The sequence below is a fragment of the Chiloscyllium plagiosum genome, unplaced genomic scaffold (genome assembly GCF_037043375.1).
Source record: "Chiloscyllium plagiosum isolate Xiang-an unplaced genomic scaffold, Cpla_swu_hap1 HiC_scaffold_27, whole genome shotgun sequence".
NCBI classification, from domain to species: domain Eukaryota; kingdom Metazoa; phylum Chordata; class Chondrichthyes; order Orectolobiformes; family Hemiscylliidae; genus Chiloscyllium; species Chiloscyllium plagiosum.
Genome location: NW_028270165.1, coordinates 34674928 through 34696853, shown reverse-complemented (window position 1 = coordinate 34696853; position 21926 = coordinate 34674928). Strand labels below are relative to the sequence as shown.

Here is a 21926-nt window from a genome sequence, read left to right as displayed (position 1 = left end):
TATCAATTTTGACAACAGTTATGCAGCTATTTTGCAATTGACCAACGAATTGAAATAATTTCAGAATAACTGAGCTGTTTCATTGTTATACATTGAAATATTTTAATACCAATGACATGAAAAGTAAATCTTTACGGCAAAGAACCAAGTAAAGTTAAATAAAATACAAAAGCATCTTACAGAATTCACTCAAGTCATATCTGTTGAATCACAAAAAGATGATGCTCAATATACCAAATGATGGACAATCACTGGTAATGATAGAAAAACACTGTAAAGAAGGTAGATACCTCAATTATACCTTAAAAGAATATCTGCTCTGCCTTGGACAACAACAACTGAAAGTTTTTTCTGTCAGCTTGAAAACTGCAATAGCCAAGCTTTAGAAAATCCATCACTGAGCCCAATCTTGAATTAACCTTTTTTTTTCAGGAAATCCTTTTCAGATTTCAGGCGTCTCCAGCTACAATTAGCCTGAAGGAAAGGTTAAGCACAGTGGGGAAAGGCTGAGTAATAGCATATCTTGGCTATCACCCAAGTACTCTGCGAAGAAAAAAATTCATCTGGATAGGGACATGAATAGGAAGGATTCAGAGGGATATGGGCCAAATGCTGGCAAATGGGTCACTAGATTAATTTAGGATATCTGGCTGGCCTGAACTGAAGGGTTTGTTTCTGTGTGCTCATTACAGACGCCCCTCTTCTGGGATCCCCATACCAGCTGTTATTTTCATGAAATAATCTGACAATTGTGGACTTCCATCAACCTCTTTCATCCGGAGAAATTTCCTCTCTCTGCAAAGTGTGGTTCACGTTGGCAAGTTCAATCCTCCTCCAGTCCTCAAGAATACAATCTATAATGCGGAACGTTCTCAATACCTGTTTAAAGTTCAGTGAGGAAAACTATTTTCAGTGCAACTGTTAACAGAATTCCTCCGAAATGTTTTTGGCAAATGCACTGCTCCCACGAGAGCTCGTCGGCCCACAATTCAAATGCTTTTAACAGCCCGTTTGTATTTTTATTTCCCTGCCTTCCCAGGATACAGAATTTCTTTAACCAGAAATTGTTTGCCCCGAAAAAAAATCCAGCAGGAAGATGATTATGGAGCTCTCAATAAAAATGCCTCATACGGGTCAACCAAGGTTAGAAATGAAAGAACATCTCTATTCAAAGTTCCTGTTCATTTGCCCTTTCAAAATTCCTTGAATTTAAGGTGTTCCATTGTAGCATTTAATTATGATCCATTATAAGCAGTATCCAGTCTCATCTGAGTGCAGAGCCGACTCAACAAGCAAAATAACTTTTCGTCTGTTCTTTAGATGTGACATCCTCTCCCTCTCTCTGTTGATGCAACAGGATTACCAGAGCTGGAAGTACCACTCTCGGAATACAATTGCTGTTCGACAGTTTGTTTCTGCTGCTTGACATAAGATTTAAAAGCTGCTAGCCTGATCTCGCACAGAATACAAACTGTTCACCCGTGCCTGTGCAGAGGAGAAATTTCACTTGGAATAGATCACAAAATAAGAACTATTACCGGTCCCACAACTCATGTGTTTCCCATGGATAAAGTTAAAAATCACACACCACCAGGTTATAATCCAGCAGGTTTGTTTGGAAGCACTAGCTTTCGGAGCGCTGCTCCTTCATCAGGTGGTTGTGGAGAATGAGAGCACGATGACAATTTATATCCAATGGAATCCAGTGTCATGGAAATGTGACTCAAACAATTTTAGATTAAATCCTTCATCTTTTAGAATAGGTTTCTGCTCTTTGGTTTGTTAATCCCAGAACGACTTTTTTGTTACCTTCTCAAGAATGTCATTCAAATGCAGAGCTTGTCTAACAATAATTGAGAATTCTGTCTGTGCCCGAATGTGGAGTCAGACGAACATTTTTCTTAGAGAAAAACTCTACATTTAAATTACATTTTTGAGAAGGTAATTTACAGATTAGGGTGTAGAGGTTAGGGTGGATAGGCTGTCCTAAATTACCCATAGTGACCAGGGATGTGGAACTTAGGGTGGATTGGCCATGGGAAATACGGAGTAAGGGGGTGGGTATGGGTGGGATGCTCTTCAGAGGGCCAGTGTGGAATAGATGGGCTGAATGGCCTGTTTCCACATTGTCAGGATTCTATGACTCCCACCACAAAGGAGCATTTTATCGGCATCTATCCTGTCAAGCCCCTTTTAAGAATTCTACTGGTTTCAATAAGATCACTTCTGGTTCAGAGAGGTATACTGCACAGAAACAGACCCTTCGGTCTAACTCATCCATGGCAACCAGAGTTCCCAAACTAAGTTAGTCCCACTTGCCTGCGTTTGGCCCATATCCCTCTAAACCTTTCTATTCATGTACCCATCCAAATGTTATTTAAACTTTTTAAATATACCTGCATCTACCACATCCTCAGCAAGTTCATTCCCCACACAAATCACCCTGCCAAAACCTTGACCCTCAGGTTCCTTTTAAATCTCTCTCCTCTCACTTTAAAGAAGTATGCCCCCGAGTCTTGAGCTCCCCTACGCTAAGGAAGAGCCTCCACTCCTCATGATTTTATCAATCTCAATAATGTCACCCCCCAACCTCCTGTGCTCCAGTTAAAAAAGTCCCAGCCTCTCATTATAACTCAAACCCTCCAGTCCTGGCAACATCCTGGTAAATCTTATTCTTCCTATTACAGGGCCACCAGAACCATACTCAGTACTCTGAAAGTGGCCTCACCAACATCCCTGTACAACCTCAACATGATGCCCCAACCCCTATACGCAGTGGGGGGAACAATGAAGGCAAGTATGCTTAATGCCTTCTTGACCACCCTGTCTAGCAGCGATGCAACTTTCAAAGAACTGTGTACCTGAACCCCACCATGTCTCTCTTTTACAGCATGACACAGGGCCCTACCATTAACTGTACAAGTCCCGCCCTTCCTTGTTTTAGCAAAACGCAAGCCCTCACTTTTATTCATACCTCACTCATACACACGTGTTCTTTCAGACACCTACACATACGCCCCCCCCAACAGACTCTCAGGCATATGCGCCATCACACTCTCACTTTACCAAGCATGCATACACTCTTACGTGCACTCTCAAGCACAAACTCACATCCACAGATCACCTCTTGGGCAAATTTGTATTGGCAGAATTATGTTTGCAGATACATTCAATTTAGCTCAAAAAGTGCACAGTCTGTAGGCAGTCAATCCATATAATATTTTATAAATTCCTACTTTGGAAATAGAACCAGTTTGATTCAAAATTGGGACATTGACAGACTTGAACCTCACACCTTTATCGAGGCTGAGTTGTCACTTTTTTTTTAAAAAAAGCTTAAGTCATCTTGAGTACGTGAATTATAAGATGTTCTGGGATTTACATGTTAATGAACTGAAACCTGCAACACATTCTAAAAGGTGAAAGACTTAACAGCAATCTTGGTTCGTTCAATACACCCTATCAGTTGCATGACACTGTGATCTTCTGCTATAAAATCTGAATCTAATGATCATGCGCCACAGCTACCCGATGAAGGAGCAGTGCTCTGAAAGCTCGTGCTTCCAAATAAACCTGTTGGACTATAACCTGGTGTTGTGTGATTTTTAACTTCATCCAGGCCAGTCCACCACCGGCTCCTCCACATCATTTCTAGTGAACACAGCCACACCTCCCGATGCTGCCAGTAAACTTTACGACGCCGATGAAATGACACACTCTGCACTCCTGGAAAAATTTACAATTTCTAACAAAACAGGCTGCTCATTCACCACTCCACCTGATACACGACATTGGAAGCTTAGTGCAGGAGGCTGAAAGAAATGAGCAGCTTTAAAACAAAAACCTCTTGGAGCTCAAAGCTTTCAATAAGAGTCTGAGCCAAGGGGTAAATTCAGGTAACCTTTATTGAGATCCAACTTTGTTACAGCTTCAAACCCCCTCAGCAAAAAGGCAGAGAAAACGTAGCTGCTTTTTAAACAGCTCAAGGTCAAAACGCACACGCTACCCCACCACCCCCCAACCCACCTCACTTTTTTTACTATTGGTCACCACCAAGTTATCCCTTTGTAATTGGATCCTTGGTACAGCCTTAACTCGGAGGAAGTATTGCCTCACTCGGCAATTTCAACCCATACCCCGTATCGCACCATCTGCTGCAGTGGGATTCAAACCCGGGAGCCCCCGGAACTGGGTTGACAGTCCAGTCGATAACGGCACTCAGCCGTCGCTCCTTCAATCCCCCTGCGATGGTATGTGAACTCGCTGGTGCCTCCGGAGGTTGGTAGAGCGTGTGTAGCCCTTCCCGCACAGGGGGCAGCTGAAGGGCCTCTCCCCCGTGTGTCCCCGCAGATGGGTCAGCAAATTGGAGGCCTGGGTAAATCTCTTCCTGCACTCGGAACAGCTGAAGGGCCTCGCCCCCGTGTGGACCCGCTGGTGCCTCAGTAGGGTGGAGGAATCGCTGAAGGCCTTCCTGCACACTGGGCAGCTGAAGGGCCTCTCCCCCGTGTGGACCCGCTGGTGTTTCAGCCTGTTGGAGGAATTGCTGAAGGCCTTCCCACACTCGGGGCAGCTGAAGGGCCTCTCTCCCGTGTGGATCCGCCGGTGGGTTAGCAGGACAGAGGCCTGGGTAAGAGAATTCCCACACTCGGCGCAGCTGAAGGGCCTCTCCCCCGTGTGGATCCGCTGGTGGGTTAGCAGAGTGGAGGAAGTGCTGAAGCCCTTCCCGCAGACGGGACAGGGGAACGGGCTTTCCCCAGTGTGACTGCGCTGATGAGTCTCCAGGACACTCGGGACACGGAAGCTTTTCCCGCAGTCGCCACACTTCCATAGTTTCTCCACGGGGCTGGATTCCTCTGGTTTCTCCATGACGGAGCTTCAGTTACACACAAATACGTGTGGAGCCCCTCCCCACCGTGAATTCCTCTTCCCAGGCCGTACAACTGTTTCAGGCTCCACACTCAGAGCGCAGCAACAGTAGGGTCTCTCATCCAATCCCACTGATGCTGAAAACGTACTAAACAGGAACCAAAAAGCTTTGCTCCTTCTCACAGAATCATGGTTGAAAACCGTTGCAGTCCTGATAGATTGAGTGACTGTCAGACATTGACGTCAAAGTGAGAACTGCAGACGCTGGACAGTCAGAGTCGAAAAGTGTGGCACTGGAAAAGCACAACAGGTCAGGCAGCATCCGAGGAGCAGGAGAGTCAACGTTTCGGGCATAAGCCCTTCATCTGTTGATTTTGAAGCTTCAGATCTTCAAATACACTGTTAAAAACAAATTACAAAGGTCATCACTGTCAGTGCAGGGTAGAAATTCAGAACAAGCAATTCTACTTTGTGGAATATTCCTTTCTTTTGTTGTTCCACAAAATTGAAAGCACCATCTCTCCCTCTCCTCTACTAATTCTCCTGAAGGTGCTGATTCAGGACCTTACAAGGGCAGAAAAGCAAAAACATCAAGACAGACATCTCTCTGAATTTTGGATAACTCCACCTGAAAGTTAATATCTTTCCTAACACTGGGATACTGCTGAGAGTGAGCAGGTCTGATTTTGTAAAGCAAAAGAAAAGTGTGTTTGCAAAAATCCCTTCCCTTCAGAGAATCCCCACAGTGTGGAAGCAGGCCACTCGGCCCAACAAGTCCAAACCGATCCTCTGAAGGGTAACCCACCCACAGCCATTCCCTTACCCCTATTGCTCTACATTTAACCCTGACTAATACACCTAACCTGCACATCCCTGGGCACCGTGGGTAATTTAGCATGGTCAATCCACCCGCATCTGGTCAAAGTTGAAAAAACACACACCACCAGGTTATAGTCCAACACATTTATTTGGAAGGACTAGCTTTCGGAGCACTGATCCTTCATCAGGTGGTTGCGGAAAATAAAATCATAAGACACATAGAAAAAAAAAGTGTCCTGCCACTGAAATGATATATTGAACAAACCTGGATTGTTAAGTCTTTCATCTTCTAGAATGGGTTGCAGCCATCATTAACATGTAAATCCCAGAACTTCCTGCAAGGCACCTTATCAAGATAACAAGGTTTTATAACAAGAGGTGACATCTCAGCTCAGACAATGCATTAAAGGTGTGAGGTCAGAGTCTGTCTGTACCCCAATCTTGAGTCAGACTGGTTCTATTTCCAAACAGGAATTTACAATATATTACATGGATTGACTGCCTGCAGATTGTGTATTTTTTGAGCAAAATAGAATGTATCTGCAAATATCATTCTGCAAATATAAATTCACCCCCATGGACTTGTATGTGCGTGTGTGCATGAGAGAGAAAAACTCTATTTCCGTGCTGTACATCACTGCCAATTTGATAACAGATGCTTTAGTCCTGTTGATGTAACTATTGTTGTAAATCAGAGCTGCATACTAACAGTTCGATGTAAGAGAGAAAGAATTCCTCAAGTAGGGCACCACACGAATCCTGGGAGAGCCCCATTTCTGGTTTACTTTCTAATGAATAAACATTAAACACGAGCACCAATTTGTTTCTAATGTTGTTTCATTTTTCTTGTTTGATTCCCTGCTGTGACTGCACAGTCCCTGGATGGTTGACAGGCTGGGAGATTGTGGGTTGGGTGTTGATTGACTGAATTTTTTATTGTCCCAGAAGGTGTAAAAGGCAGAGGGGGGGGGTCAAAGCTTCAACAGAAATCCAGCAGAGCTGAGAACAGACAGACGTCCACATGCCTTTTAAATGTTGTAATTGTGTCAATCTCCACCACTTCCTCCGGCAGTTCGTGCCATACATGCACCACCCTCTGTGTGAAAAGGTTGCCCCTCAGACCCCTGTTAAATCATTCTGCTCTCACCTCAAACATATGCCTTCTAGTTTTCTTGAACTCCCCTACCCTGGGGGAAAAGACCTTAGGTTTTCCCTCCTCACCATGCCCATTACAAAGGCCTATATGTTTACCCCTCAGCCTCTGATGCTCCATGGAAAATGTCCCTGGACTATTCAGCCTCTCCCTAAAATCATGAGTAGGGTAGATGAGGTGAACCCCAGGTGTCCTTTTCCTAGGATGGGGATTTCAAGATTAGAGAGCAAATGAGGAAGATGAGTGGAGAAAGATTTTCAAAAAACTGGAGTAGCACCTTTTCTTTTGAGAGTAGTTTGTGCATGGAATCAATGTCCAGACACGGTGGTGGATGCAGGTACAGTTACAATGTTTAAAAGACATTTGGATAAGTACATGAATAGGAAAGGTTCAGAGGGATATGGGCCAAACACACACAGGTGGGACTAGTTTTGTTTGTGAACACAGTCAGCATGGTGTAGTTGGACTGAAGGGTCTGTTTCTGTGTTGTCTGACTCTGGAACTGTTCTAAACTGGTCTTAAAACCATTTTCTTGCCTTCCTCCATAAACGCCCACTTCTTTCTTGTTCAAACATCAGATTAACTCAGCCTTGAATTTATTAAATGATACCCTAACTGCAGGAAGACATCCCCACTTCTGAACTCAATTCCTCTTGCTAACACGCCACTCGCCTTGCTCATTGCCTGCTGCACCTGTCTGACAACTGGCACAGAAGGATGCTGATGCCCCTCTGAACATCCACGCATCATTCCTGAAGGGCTCATGCCCGAAACTTCGACTGTCCTACTGCTCGGATGCTGCTTGACCTGCTGTGCTTTTCATTGCCAGACTTTCCGACTCTGATCTCCAGTTCTCACTTTCTCCACATCCCAATATATCACCATTTAAACACCACACCTTTTCTGCTTTTTCCCCCCAAAGCAAAGGCTATAACTTCATATTATGGTACTGCACTTGCCATGTGTTTGCCAACTGTAGTCTTCTCTACATCGGGGAGACCGAGTGTAAACTTGGGAAATGGTTCGCTGAGCATCACAGCTGGGTCTGCAGAGGCCGACTGGACCTCCCAGTCACCGTCCATTTCAATTTCCTTTCCCACGCCCTTTCTGACATGACCATCTTAGGCCTTCACCATTACCACAATGAAGCAAACCGCAAATTGGAGGAACACCTCCTCATCTTCTGCCTGGGTAGCCTACAGCTCAGAGGACTCAACATTGAGTTCTCCAATTTCAAGTAACCTCCCTTCCTGTCCCAGCTCCTCCCCCTCCCTGCCAACCAGATTCCTTCCTCCCATTGATCAACCAGGTCCTACCCTCTACCTGTCTTCACCTATCCCCACTTCACTATCCCCACGTCACTAATGTTGGGGTCAAGGGCTCTCCGCAGCACCCCCTTGGGGAGAGCCCTTGACCCCAATGTTAAAAATAAGTGGAAAACGGTGGTGGGAAAAGAGAGTGCCGCACTCACAGAAGTTGGACAGAGGAAAGAAGTTGCAGTCCGGCGTGAAGGTGAATCTTCATTCAGAGGCAGAGAATCAGCAGCAGGTCCTGAAATTCATGGTGCACCTTCCGCATTCAGATAACATGGGGGCTCTGATTGGCAGGAGTACCGGTCTTCTTCCGGTCCTCCTTGGCATTCTATTGGTTCGTCAAAGTAGGTCGCGCGCTTTTTCGGCGGACAGCAAAGAACATGCGCTGTGATTTGCTGACACCGGCAAATATGCGATGCGCCTTACTGACACCGATGAGCATGCGCAGTATGCTCTGGGGAGATGCCGTTATTACTGACAGCTTTTAAGGGTCCAAATGCAAATCGAAAAAAAAGGGTAGAATCACATTTTTTCCTGTGGCTTAAGATTTTATTCCTTTTGCATTGTCTGGCTATTCAACTTTTTTATGCCTTTTCCCCAGGGTAGTGGGAGCGAGTCCAGAACTTGAGGGCATAGATTTAGGATGAGTGGGAAAAGATTTATTAGGGAGCTAAGGGGCAACTTTTTAAACAGAGGGTGGTGTGTGTTTGGAATGAGGATTCCTGAAGAAGGGCTTATGCCCGAAACGTCGATTCTCCTGTTCCTTTGATGCTGCCTGACCTGCTGCGCTTTTCCAGCAACACATTTTTAAGCTCTGATCTCCAGCATATGAAAAGGAAGGGTTTAGAAGGATATGGGCCAAATGCTTGCAAATGGGTCACTAGATTAAATTAGGATATCTGGTCAGCCTGGACTGAAAGTCTTTGTGTACGTGCTCGACAACTCTATTTCTACATAGTTGGAACCAATTTCACGAGACTACGTAAAGGCCATTCAACCCTTATAGGGGCTGTAGCCTAACTGCGCAGACTTCAATGAAAGTTTCAGAAAGATTTCAGCAGCTCTTTTTAAAAAAAGTAGTACGTGCTTTCAGATGTTTCTGAATATGGTTTTAAATCACACAACACCAGGTTATAGTCCATGGGAGAATGGACGGGGGCACAGTGGGTGGCGGGGAGAATGGACAGGGGGCACTGAGGCTGTCTGGAGGAATGGACAGGGGGCGCTCTGGGTGGCAGGGGGAATGGATGGGGGACTTGTGGTTGGCGGGGTGAATGGATGGGGTGAAGCTATGGATGATGGGGGGAATGGACAGGGGGTACTATGGGTGGCGGTGTGGGTTTGACAGCCGGTGCTGTGGGTGGCGAGGGGGACTGGGCAGGGCGTGCAGTGTGTGGCGGGGAGAATGGACAGGGGTACTGTAGATTGGGGGGGGGGGGGGGGGGGGAGAGAAGGAGTGGACGGGGCACTGTGGGTGGCCGGTGTGGAATGCACAGGGAGCACTGTGGGTGGCCAGAGGAAATTGACAACAGACACTGTAGGTGGTGGGGGGGGGGGGTGGGGGGAGAGAATGGATAGGGGGTTCTGTGGCTGGTTGGAGGAATGGACAGGGGCTGATGTGGGTGATGGAGGGGATGGACAAGGGGTGCTGTTGGTGTCGGGGGGCACTGTGGGTGGTGGGGGGAATGGACAGGGGGCAAACTGCATGGTCAGGGGGCACTGTGGGTGGCCGGAGGAAATGGACAAGAGACACTGAGGGTCGCAGGAGGAATTGGACAGGGGGCATTGAGGCTGGTTGGAGGAATGGACAGGGGCTGATGGAGGAGATTGGACAGGAGAAAAAAAGAGAATGTTGGGGGGTAGGGAGAGAGAGAGTGAAAGAGAGAGAGAAAATGGACAGGGGGCAGAGGGTGTGGGGTAGAGAAAGACTGGTGGAACAGGGACAGAATGTGATGGGGGCCGGGGGAGAGAATGGGGGGATAGTGTGTTGTGGAGGAGTGAGTGAGAATGGAGTGGGGTCCAGAGTATGAGCAGAGACCGAATGGGGGACTGCAGAGTGTGGGGAGAGAGAGAGAATGGATGGGGGCAATTGGTGGGAAGAGAAAGGACAAGAAGCAGAAGGTGGGGGGGGGGGGGTGAGAGAGAGAATGAATAGCGAGAGGGTGGGGTGATGGACTGGACAGGGGTCAGAGGTGGGGTGGTGAGAGAGAGAGAGAGAGAGAGAGAGAAAATGGACATTCTTCATCCCCACAGTGCAACAAATTCCCAGTTTTCACCAAAATCCCAGATGTACTCACTTAGTTGCTTGCTGTCTCCCAAATGAAAGATTTCATTGTAACTTCTTCCGGTCCCAGTAAGGGCCAAACATTTTTGAAAGCTGCTCTGAAAGTCCCGTCTTCACAACCACTCTTCTGCTTTCACCGAAAACAACTATAGTCAGACACCACAGAAACAGACCCTTCCACCCAACTTGTCCATGCAAACCATATATCCAAAATTAATCTATTTCCATTTGCCAGCATTTGGCCCATATCCCTCGAAACGCTGCCTCTTCATGTACCCATCCAGATGCTTGTTAAATATTGTAATGGTACCAGGCTCCACCACTTCCTCTGGCAGCTCGTTCCATACATGCAAAACGCTCTACGTGAAAAAGTGACCCCTCAGGTCCCTTTTAAATCTTTGCCCTCTCACTTCAAACATCTGCCCTCTAGGGTAGGGGAGTCCTACCTTAGGTTAGGACTCCCCTACCCTAAGGAAACGACCTTGGCTATTCACCCCTATCCATGCCCCTTATAAAATGTCACCCCTGAGCCTCCGACACTACAGGGAAAACAGCCCCAGCCTATTCAGTATCTCCCTCAAACCCTCCAACTCTGGCACCAGCTTTATAAACCTTTTCCAAACCCTTTTAAGTTTCACAACATCCTTCCATAGGATGGAGACCAGAATTACACACAATATTCCAAAAGTGGCCTAACCAAGGTCCTGTGCAGCCGCAACATGACCTCCCAACTCGTTCACTCAATGCTCTGACCAATAGAGGAAAGCATACCAAACATCATCTTCACTATCCTGTCTACCTGCGTCTCCACTTACCTGTACTTCAAGGTCTCTTTGTTCTGCAACACTCCCCTTCACTGTGTTAAGTCCTGCCTGCATTTCTTGACCAAAATACAACACATCACATTTCTGCAAATTCAACTCTATCTGCCACTGCCCTTCAGCCCACCCGATCAATTCTAATTTAATTCCTCTCTCATTCTCTAGAAACTGAATATCTCCATCCTACACGCTCTCCCTCCATTTTCAATTTGCTGAACCTAATCCTTGCTGTACCTCATCCTGAAGGGTCTGGCTTATGCTGATTAATAGGCCCACACACAGGGGAGATCTAAACATACATAATACTGAACAGCCTGGATAGAGTGGATGTTGGATAGATGTTTCCATTGGTAGGAGAAACTAAAACCTGAGGGCACAGCTTTAGAGTAAAGGGATGACCTTTCAGAATGGAGATAAGGAGAAACCTCTTCAGTCAGAGAGTGGTGAATCTATGGAATTCATTGGCACAGAAGGCTGCAAAGGCCAGGTCACGGAGGATATCTAAGACCGAGATAGTTAGGTTCTTGAGTATCAAGGGGATCAAGGGTTACATGGAGAAAGTAGCAGAATGAGGCTCAGAAACTTATCAGCCACGATTGAATTGTATGAGCAGACCTGATAGCCTACTTTCTGCTCCTATGTCTTATGTCCAGGACACAGAGAATTGGGAACAGGAGTCGACCATTTGGTCTTTTAAGCCTGCACCACCATTAAACAGATCACAAATGGATATGGATCTCCCTACAATCGAGCAGAGGCTGGGACTTTGTTCACTGGAGCATTGGACGTTAAAAGGTGACCTTAGAGAGGTTTAAAAGATCATGAGGGGTATAGGTGAGGTGAATGGCAGGTGTCATTTCAAGATTGGGGAGCAAACGTTTAAGGAGAGAGTAGAACGATTTTAAAGACCTGAGGAGCACCTTTTTTTTTAAAAAAAAAAGAGTAGTTTGTGTGTGGAATGAATGTCTAGAGGAAGTGGAAGATGCAGGTACAGTAACATTTAAAAGATGTTTGGATAAGTACATGAATAGGAAAGGTACGGAGGGATGTGGGCCAAACACAGACAGGTGGGATTAGTTTAATTTGTGAATATAGTCAGTATGGATAGAAGGGTGTGTTTCTATGCTGTATGACTGTCACTGTTCTGTACTAGCCTTAAAACTATTTTCTTGCCTTCCCCAATAACCATCCACTTCTCTGTTGTTCAAAAATGATATGAACTCAGCCTTGAATATATTCCATGACCCCCGAACTGCAGGAAGACACCCCCACTTCTAAATTCAATTCCTCTTGCTCATATACCACTTGCCTTGCTGATCGCTTGCTGCACCTGTCTGACAACTGTCATTGACTGGTGTAGCAGGAGGCTGAGGCTCCTTTGTCCATCCACACATCGTTCCTGATGAAGGGCTCTTACCCGAAACGTCAACTATCCTACTCCTCGGATGCTGTCTGACCTGCTGTGCTTTTCCAGCACCACACATTTTGACTCTGATCTCCAGCATTTGCAGTCCTCACTTTCTCCACTTCCCAATATATCACCATTTAAACAATACACCTCATTTCTGCTTTGTTGTTTCCACAGCAAAGGCGATAACTTCACACGGTGGTACTTCAGTTTTTAGGTGTTTGAGGCACAGACCTGGACCAGTTTTTCCCGAGTCTGTCCTCTTTCTGGATTCACTCCCTTTCTTTTCAGTTGCTGCAAGTCAACAATTGGATCCCAGCATGAAAATAAAAGAAATAGAAAAGGCAGTGAGAGAAGAGAGTGCTGTTGGACAGAGGAAGGAAATTACAGTCTTGGATGAATCTCAGTCTTCATTCAGAGAGAGAGAGAGAGAGAGAAAGAGAGAGAGAAGCAGCAGCAGCTTCAGAAGCTCATGGGTCAAGATTAGAGTGGTGCTGGAAAAGCACAGCAGGTCAGGCAGCATCCGAGGAGCAGGAAAATCGACGTCTCGGATTCAGACAATAGGGCTGTTCTGAATGGCAGGAGTTGAAACTTTATTGCTGGAACAGCACAGCAGGTCAGGCAGCATCCAGGGAACAGGAGATTCGACGTTTCGGGCACAGGCCCTTCTTCAGGAATGAGCAGAGAGTGTTCAGCAGGAGAAGATAAAAGGTAGGGAGGAGGGACTTGGAGGAGGGGCGTTGGAAATGTGATAGGTGGAAAGAGGTCAAGGTGAGGGTGATAGGTCGGAGTAGGATGGAGGCGGAGAGGTCAAGAAGACGACTGCAGGTCAGGAAGGCGGTGCCGGGCTGGAGGGATCCGGCTGAGACAAGGTGGGGGGAGGCGGGATGAAGAAACTGGTGAAGTCCAAGTTCATCCCCTGCGGTTGGAGGGTTCCCAGTCGGAAGATAAGACCCTCCTCCTCCGACCGTCGGGTTGTTGTGGTTTGGCGGTGGATGAGTCCAATGACCTGCATATCCTCGGTGGAGTGGGAGGGGGAGTTGAAATGCTGTGCTACAGGGTGGTTGGGTTGGTTCGTCCGGGTGGCCCAGAGGTGCTCTCTGAATCGCTCCGCAAGTAGGCGGCCTGTCTCCCCAATATAGAGGAGGCCACACCGGCTGCAGCGGATGCAGTAGATGATGTGGGTGGAGGTGCAGGTGAATCTGTGGCGGATATGGAAGTTTCCTTTGGGGCCTTGGAGAGAAGTGAGGGGGGAGGTGTGGGCGCAAGTGTTGCACCTCCTGTGGTTGCAAGGGAAGGTGCCGGGGGTGGAGGTTGGGTCGGTGGGGGGTGTGGATCTGACAAGGGAGTCGCGGAGGGAGTGGTCTCTACGGAAAGCTGATAGGGGAGGGGAGGGAAATATCCCGGCACCTTCCCTTGCAACCGCAGGAGGTGCAACACTTGCGCCCACACCTCCCCCCTCACTTCCCTCCAAGGTCCCAAAGGAAACTTCCATATCCGCCACAGATTCACCTGCACCTCCACCCACATCATCTACTGCATCCGCTGCAGCCGGTGTGGCCTCCTCTATATTGGGGAGTGTTAAGACGGACCCGGAGGGTCCCGTCTTTGCGTGTTCTTTTGGAAGGAGAGACTCACACTGGCAACTGTGATTAGACGCAGACAGCAGTTTATTCACAGAATCTTAACTGATACAACGAATCTACAAGCATGCATTCGTTGGAGAAGGCGTTCTCCCTTCCCGTTCAAAGTTGACACAATTATACTTCGCGCTGCCTGGAGTCCCCGGTCAGTTCGCCTTCCCCATTGGTCCATTCATCTGCGCGCGCTGGGGATCCGTCCTCCTATTGGCCGCATCGAAGTGCCTGTCCAGCTCCTGCTGTGCTTGACAATGGCTCAGCCATCCCTGGGAGCGGTTCCGATCCCGTATTCAATAGTCCATTGTGTCAAGGAATTACTATGCGTCTGACAGGCTAGCCATTTTCAATAGTTTTAGTTTAACTAAATTGTCAATTACACTTATCAACTTTAGACTTAAATAGAGCCATTCACACTCACTAGTTACAGGTTCCGATAGAGCAATTCACACTTGTCTAACAGTTACAGATTCCGATCAGTTTCTTTATTAATCCCAAGTTTCGATGGGGCAATTGATACTGGCTGGTATTTACAGGCTCCAAGATTTAATTAACATTATGCATATCCCTTACAAGCTCCAGCAGTCATGCAATCGCCTGCAGCAGCTCGCTTGGCTGTTGTTAACCATTTCAGGGCTGGAAGTGTCACCCTCCCTAGCCCTACATTAAACACCGCAGTGAAATCTCCCCAACAGGAGACAGGCCGCCTACTTGCGGAGCGATTCAGAGAGCACCTCTGGGCCACCCGGACGAACCAACCCAACCAACCTGTAGCACAGCATTTCAACTCCCCCTCCCACTCCACCGAGGATATGCAGGTCATTGGACTCATCCACCGCCAAACCACAACAACCCGACGGTCGGAGGAGGAGCGTCTTATCTTCCGACTGGGAACCCTCCAACCGTAGGGGATGAACTTGGACTTCACCAGTTTCTTCATCCCGCCTCCCCCCACCTTGTCTCAGCCGGATCCCTCCAGCCCGGCACCGCCTTTCTGACCTGCAGTCTTCTTCTTGACCTCTCCGCCTCCATCCTACACCGACCTATCACCCTCACCTTGACCTCTTTCCACCTATCACATTTCCAACGCCCCTCCTCCAAGTCCCTCCTCCCTACCTTTTATCTTCTCCTGCTGAACACTCTCTGCTCATTCCTGAAGAAGGGCCTGTGCCCGAAACGTCGAATCTCCTGTTCCCTGGATGCTGCCTGACCTGCTGTGCTGTTCCAGCAATAAAGTTTCAACTTTGATCTCCAGCATCTGCAGACCTCACTTTCTCCTGAATGGCAGGCGGACGAGGCTCCTCCTTCCGGTGTTCCAGTGCTCCTCATTGGGCTGGCAAATGAAATTCATGTATCATTTGTACTGACAGATAGAAACGTGCAGTTTTTTGCAGACACCGGCGAACATGCGCAGTGCTTGCTGACACCGAGGGGCACGTGCAGTTGGCTGTGTAGATATGCTGGCGTAACTGACAGATTCAACTGTCCAAATGTCAATAGAAGGAAAAAAGGGTAGAGCCACAATTTTGTTTCACCTCCCCATCCCTGGCTCGACATAACCACACATGCTCCTCGCTATTCTCCTCACCCCTTATGATTTTTCAAATCTCAATAAGGTCATCCCTCAACCTCCTCCACTCCAGTGAAAAAGTCCCGTCCTCTCCCTATAACTCAAACCCTCCAGTCCTGGCAACATCCAGGTAAATCTTTGCTGAACCCTCTCCAATAGTATTCTTCCTATTACAGGGGGAACAGAACTGTACTCAGTACTCCAAAAACAAAATGGCCTCACCAACATCCTGTACAACCTCAACATAGAACAAAGAAAATTTACAACCCAGGAACAGGCCCTTCGACCCTTCAAGCCTAAGCTGATCCAATTAGTTTAATTTGTGAATATAGTCAGCATGGACTAGTTGGACTGAAGGGTCTGTTTCTATGCTGTATGACTGTCACTGTTCTATACTGGTGTTAAAACTATTTTCTTGCCTTCCCCACTAACCATCCACTTCTCTGTTGGTCAAAACTCAGATGAACTCAGCCTTGAATATATTCAATGACCCCCGAACTGAAGGAAGAAATCCCCACTTCTGAACTCAATTCCTCTTGCTAATATTCCACTTGCCTTGCTGATTGCTTGCTGCACCTGTCTGACAACTGGCAGTGACTGGTGTAGGAAGACACTGAGGCCCCTTTGGACATCCACAGAGTCTTCGAGTCATAGAGATGTACAGCATGGAAACAGACCCTTCAGTCCAACCCGTCCATGTCGACTAGATATCCCAACCCAATCTAGTCCCACCTGCCACCACCCAGCCCATATCCCTCCAAACCCTTCCTATTCATATACCCATCCAAATGCCTCTTAAATGTTGCAATTGTACCAGCCTCCACCACTTCCTCTGGCAGCTCCCTCTGCATGAAAAGGTTGCCCCTTAGGTCTCTTTTATATCTTTCCCCTCTCACCCTAAACCACATCATTCCAGATGAAGGGCTTGTGCCCGATACGTCAACTTTCCTACTCCTTGGATGCTGCCTGACTTGCTGTGCTTTTCTAGCACGGCACTTTTTGACTCTGATCTCCAGCATTTGCAGTCCTCGCTTTCTCTACTTCCCAATATATCACCATTTAAACAATACACCTCATTTCTGCTTTGTTTTTCACAGCAAAGACTATAACTTCACACTGTGATATTGCACTTGCCATGTGTTTGAGGCACAGACCTGGACTAGCTTTTCCCGAGTCTGTCCTCTTTCTGGATTCACTCCGTTTCTTTTCAGTTGCTGCAAGTCAACAATTGGATCCCAGCATGAAAATAAAAGAAATAGAAAAGGAAGTGAGAGAAGAGTGCGCTGTTGGACAGAGGAAGGAAATTACAGTCTTGGATGAATCTCAGTCTTCATTCAGAGAGAGAAGAGCAACAGCAGCTTCAGAAGTTCATGGGTCAAGATTAGAAAAGCACAGCAGGTCAGGCAGCATCCGAGGAGCAGGAAAATCGATGTCTCGGATTCAGACAATAGGGCTGCTCTCAATGGCAGGAGGACCAGACTCCTTCCGGAGTTCCAGTGCTCCTCATTGGTCCAGCCTCTAATAGTCTTCTTCCTATTACAGGGCGACCAGAACTGTACTCAGTACTCCAGAAAAATGGCCTCACCAACAACCTGTACAACCTCAATGTAGAACAAAGAAAATTTACAACCCAGGAACAGGCCCGACAGCCCTCCAAGTCTAAGCTGATCCAAATCCCCTGTCTAAACCTAATCGCCCAATTCCTGAATCTGTATCCCTCAGTTCTCCAACGACACATGCATCTGTCCAGGTGCACTTTAAATGAATCTACCGTCCCTGCCTCTACTGGTAATGTGTTCCAGGCACCTATCACCCTCTGAGTAAAGTACTTTCTGTGTGCATCTCCAACATGATGTCCCAACTCCTGTACTCAGCAAGTGAACAATGAAGGCAAGTGTGCTGAACATCTTCTTCACTCCCCTATTTACCAGTGATGTAGTTTTCAAGAACAATGAACCTGAACACCACCAGGTCTCTGTTCTACAACACGACCCAGGGCCCTACCATTACCTGTTCAAGTCTTGCTGCCCTCTATTTTAGCAAAATGCAAACCCTCACTTATATCCATACCTCTCTCAGACATATTCATACACCACCACCTCAAAACTCTCACCCTCTCGCAGGCTCATACTCCATCACAATCACACTTTATCAAGCAGGCACTCATGCAAATACACACTCTCCTACGTGCAGTCTTACACACAAACTCTCAGACACACTTCTCTGATGAAGGGCCTTTCCCCGAAACGTCGATTTTCCTGCTCCTCGGATGCTGCCTGACTTGCTGCAGCACCACATTCTCGATCCTAAACCTATTACCCTCTAGTTCTGGACTGCTCCATCCAAAGGAAAATACCATGTCTATTTATCCTATCCATGCCCCTCATGATGATATAAAAGTGTATAAGGTCACTCCTCAGACTCTGGCAAGCTATGGAAAACAATCGCAACCAGAACTTCTGTCTTTCCTCACCAAGACACATACCTGAGGTCGTAAAGTCTGCTCCCTCTCTGGATTCACTCCAGTTGCTACAAGTGAGCCTGTTCCGTCATTCATTAAGATCATGGCTGATCTATCCATTGTCTCATCTCCTCCTCCCTGCACGGTCACAAGCAACCCCTTAATTCCCCAATCAGGCCAAATCCCACCTAACTGTGTCTTGAATATACTTAATGAAGTTGCCTCTATTGCTTCCTTGGCCAGAGTATTCCACAGATTTTCATGAATGGCTTTTGCCCAAAACATCGATTTTCCTGCTCTCCGGATGCTGCCTGACCTGCTGTGCTTTTCCAGCACCACTGTAATCTAGACTATTCCATACATTCACGACCCTCTGGGAAAAGCAGTTCCTCCTCATCTCGGTCTAAAAGCTACTTCCTCTAACCTTGAGGCCTCGTCTCACCGACCACCAGAAATGACCGGATAGGGTAGGGCTTCATCCCCACAGTGCAATGACATTGGGAAGATGTTTCCATTGGTAGGAGAGACTAGGAGCAGAGGACATAGCTTTAAGAATAAAGGGAAGACCTTTAGGAACAGAGATAAGCGATGTGTCCTTTTCTACCGACAGTGAGGAGCATGGACAATGTGTTGGTGACACCAGCGAGCAGGCGCGCTGTTGTTCACACCGAGGAGCAGACACAATATGCTCTGTGGCGATGCTGGTGTTATTGACAGATGTTAAGTGTTCAAATGCCAAGAAAAGAAATATGGAGTCGAGCCACATTTTTTTCTCCCTCCCCCCATGAGGCTCAACATTTTATAGCTTTCGCATTTTGTCTGGTTGCTCAACTTTTTTTTTTAAGTGTCTTTTCCCCAGAATAGGGGTGAGGTTCACAACAAGAGGGCATAGGTTTAGGGTGAGAGCAGAAAGATATAAAAGGTACCGAAGGGGCAACTTTTCCATGCAGAGGGTGGTGCACGTATGGAATGAGCTGCGAGAGGAAGTAGTGGAGGCTGGTATAATTACAGCATTTAAAAGGCATCTGGATGGGAATATGAATAGGAAGGGTTTAGTGGGATATGAACCAAGTGCTGACAAATGGGACTAGATTAATTTAGGATATCTAGTTGGCATAGACAGGTTGGACCGAATGGGTCTGTTTCCGTGCTGTACATCTCTATGACTCTAAATATTAAAAAGTATATTTTTCCAAATAACAAACTATCTCCATGTTAACAAGGCTTAGTGCACCACATACTTTATTAACCATTCTCAACAGGTCCTGCCCCTTCAGTGAGGGGTAAACAGCACAAGGATTAAACAAAGAGTGAGGGGGAAACAGCACAAGCGCCAGTAAAAGCAGATGGAAAGTGAGTGTAAAATGTCACTATGACAGGACAGGCCCCACATTCCTTCCCCTCCGTCCCCCCCACAACCTGCCTCACCTTTCACCTCCCGGGCCCAGTACCTTCCAGGTGGCCCCATAGTTGACACAGGGGCCGCCCCACGACCAGTAGAACTCCACCACCCAGGCGGCCGACGAGTTCCCAAGCAGGCCCTTAACCCCAACCGCCTCCAGAATGCTCACCGGCTCCTGCCTGCTGTACAGCCGGCCGGTGTGGCCGTGACACAGCAGCTGCGCCAGGAAGGCGGCGGTGCCCAGTGACGGGTGTCTGCCCCGGGCCGCACGGCGCCATTTTCCTAACGGCCGCCCTCCCGCCGCTTCCCCGCTCGAGCGCCTTCTCCTCCCAACCGCCTTCGCCCCCGCGTGACGTCTGCACGGGGGGATGGGCGGGGGCGGGGCCGGGGAGCCTCACCGTCACCAAGCAACAGCCACCTCGCGCTACAACTGCTCATTCACAAAAACAAACTCTCCTGTCTCGCTCTGCAGCTGCAGGGGGGACACTGCCACGTTTCCAGGAGCCCTGTCTACATTGGGAAAGCTCACGGCTCAATTTAAAGAGATATTCCCACATCTAACGGAACGGCGTCATATCGAAAGGGGGCAATCTGCATTTTAAAGGGACATGAATATTTGCGGAAATACCGTTAAAATGAAGAGATGTAGATGGACGAGATTACATTTCAAAGGGATGTGGCACATTCAAAGGGATATCTTAATATGTGAAGTGATGCAGTTATATCTAAATGAATCTACATTTCGAAGAGACGTTGCCCTATTTATAAGTAGAGACAATAGGTGTGAATTCTGTCTGTGTCCCAATGTTGAATCAGACTGACATTTTTCTTAGAAAAGCTCTGCATTTAAATTACATTCTTGAGAAGGTAAGTTATAGATTCGGGTGTAGGTTAGGGAGGATTGGCCGTGCTAAGTTACCCATAGTGACCAGGGATGTACAGGTTAGGATGGCTTGGCCATGGAAATATGGAGTAAGGTTCAGAGGGCCAGAGAGGAATAGATGGGCTGAATGGCCTGCATCCACATTGTTGGGATTGTATGACCCTCCCCATAAAGTATCCATTTTATCTACATCTATCCTGTCAAGCCCCTTTCAGAATTCTACTGGTTTCAGTAAACGTATGCAGCACAGAAACAGACACTTCGGTCCAATTCGTCCATGCCGACCAGGATTCCAAACTAAACCAGTCCCACTTACCTGCATTTGGCCCATATCCCTCTAAACCTTTCTATTCATGTACCCACCCAAATGCTGTTTAAACGTTGTAAATGTACCAGCAACTACCACATCGTCAGTAAGTTCATTCCACATACAAAGCCACCCTCTTTCAAAATGTTGCCCCTCCAGTTCCTTTTAAATCTCTCTCCTCACCTTAAGTAATATGCCCTCAAGTTTTGAGCTCCCCGATGCTAAGCTAGAGCCCTTTGCTATTCAGCTTACCTCCAGTCCTGGCAACTTCCTGGTAAATCTTTACCGAACCCTCTGTGATAAGAATACTTCCGATTACAGGGCCATCAGAACTGTACTCAGTACTCTGAAAGTGGCCTCACCAACATCCTGTACAACCTCAACATGATGTCCCAACCCCTATACTCAATGGTGTGAACAATGAATGCTATGCTGCTAAATGCCTTCTTAACTGCCCTGTCTACCAGTGATGCAACTTCTAACGAACTATGTACCTGAACACCACTCCCCCATGTCTGTCTGTTCTATAACATGACCCAGGGCCCTACCATTATCAGTACAAGTCCTGCCCTTTCTTGTTTTAGCAAACTGCAACCCCTTGCTTGTATTAATACCTCTCTCACACATGCTCCCCCTCAGACACACACACACATATATACCCCCCAATACTCTCTCAGGCTTATACTCCATCACACTCACACTTTACCAAGCATGTACACACTCTCACGCACAAACTCACATGCACCCACACACAATTCTATGGGGTGAATTTGTATTGGCAGAATTATATTTGCAGATGTATTCAATTTTGCTAAAAAAGCACACAATTTCCACGCAGTCAATCCATGTAATATTTTATGAATTTGGAAATAGAACCAGTCTGACTCACGATTGGAAAACTGTCAGACTCAATTCTCAGGAAGAAAGTGAGGACTGGAGATGCTGGAGATCAGAGCTGAAAAGGTGTTGCTGGAAAAGCGCAGCAGGTCAGGCAGCATCCAA

General features: G+C 47.2%; 2 protein-coding genes and 1 long non-coding RNA gene across 11 annotated transcripts in view; 1 reads left to right on the top strand and 2 right to left on the bottom strand.

The window, feature by feature from the left end:
• The window catches only part of LOC148143563 (uncharacterized), a 30461-nt gene extending 28387 nt beyond the window's left edge, over positions 1-2074 (top strand). For 5 of the 8 annotated variants that reach the window (XM_087974360.1, XM_087974357.1, XM_087974359.1 and 2 more), the window contains one exon: positions 693-2074. The gene's annotated coding sequence lies outside the window, so the exon portion shown is untranslated. Of the gene's footprint in view, positions 1-432 lie in introns of all 8 variants that reach the window. The other 3 variants (XM_087974365.1, XM_087974361.1, XM_087974358.1) reach the window with 2 other exon arrangements.
• Positions 2075-3283: 1209 nt separating this feature from the next.
• LOC148143556 (uncharacterized) overlaps positions 3284-21926 on the bottom strand; it is a 188550-nt gene continuing 169907 nt past the window's right edge. The window contains exon 5 of the mRNA XM_087975239.1: positions 3284-4683. Coding sequence (XP_087831365.1) covers positions 4234-4683 — 450 coding nt within the window. The 3' untranslated portion in view covers positions 3284-4233. The remainder of the gene's footprint in view (positions 4684-21926) is intronic.
• On the bottom strand, positions 14312-20037 carry LOC148143562 (uncharacterized). 2 transcript variants are annotated; one of them, XR_015751269.1, is made up of 3 exons: positions 19904-20037; positions 15418-15634; positions 14312-14637 (listed from the first exon to the last, which is right to left on the bottom strand). It is a non-coding gene; the product is annotated as an uncharacterized LOC148143562 (long non-coding RNA). The 2 variants fall into 2 exon arrangements; XR_015751270.1 differs by lacking the exon at positions 19904-20037 and adding an exon at positions 19761-19899.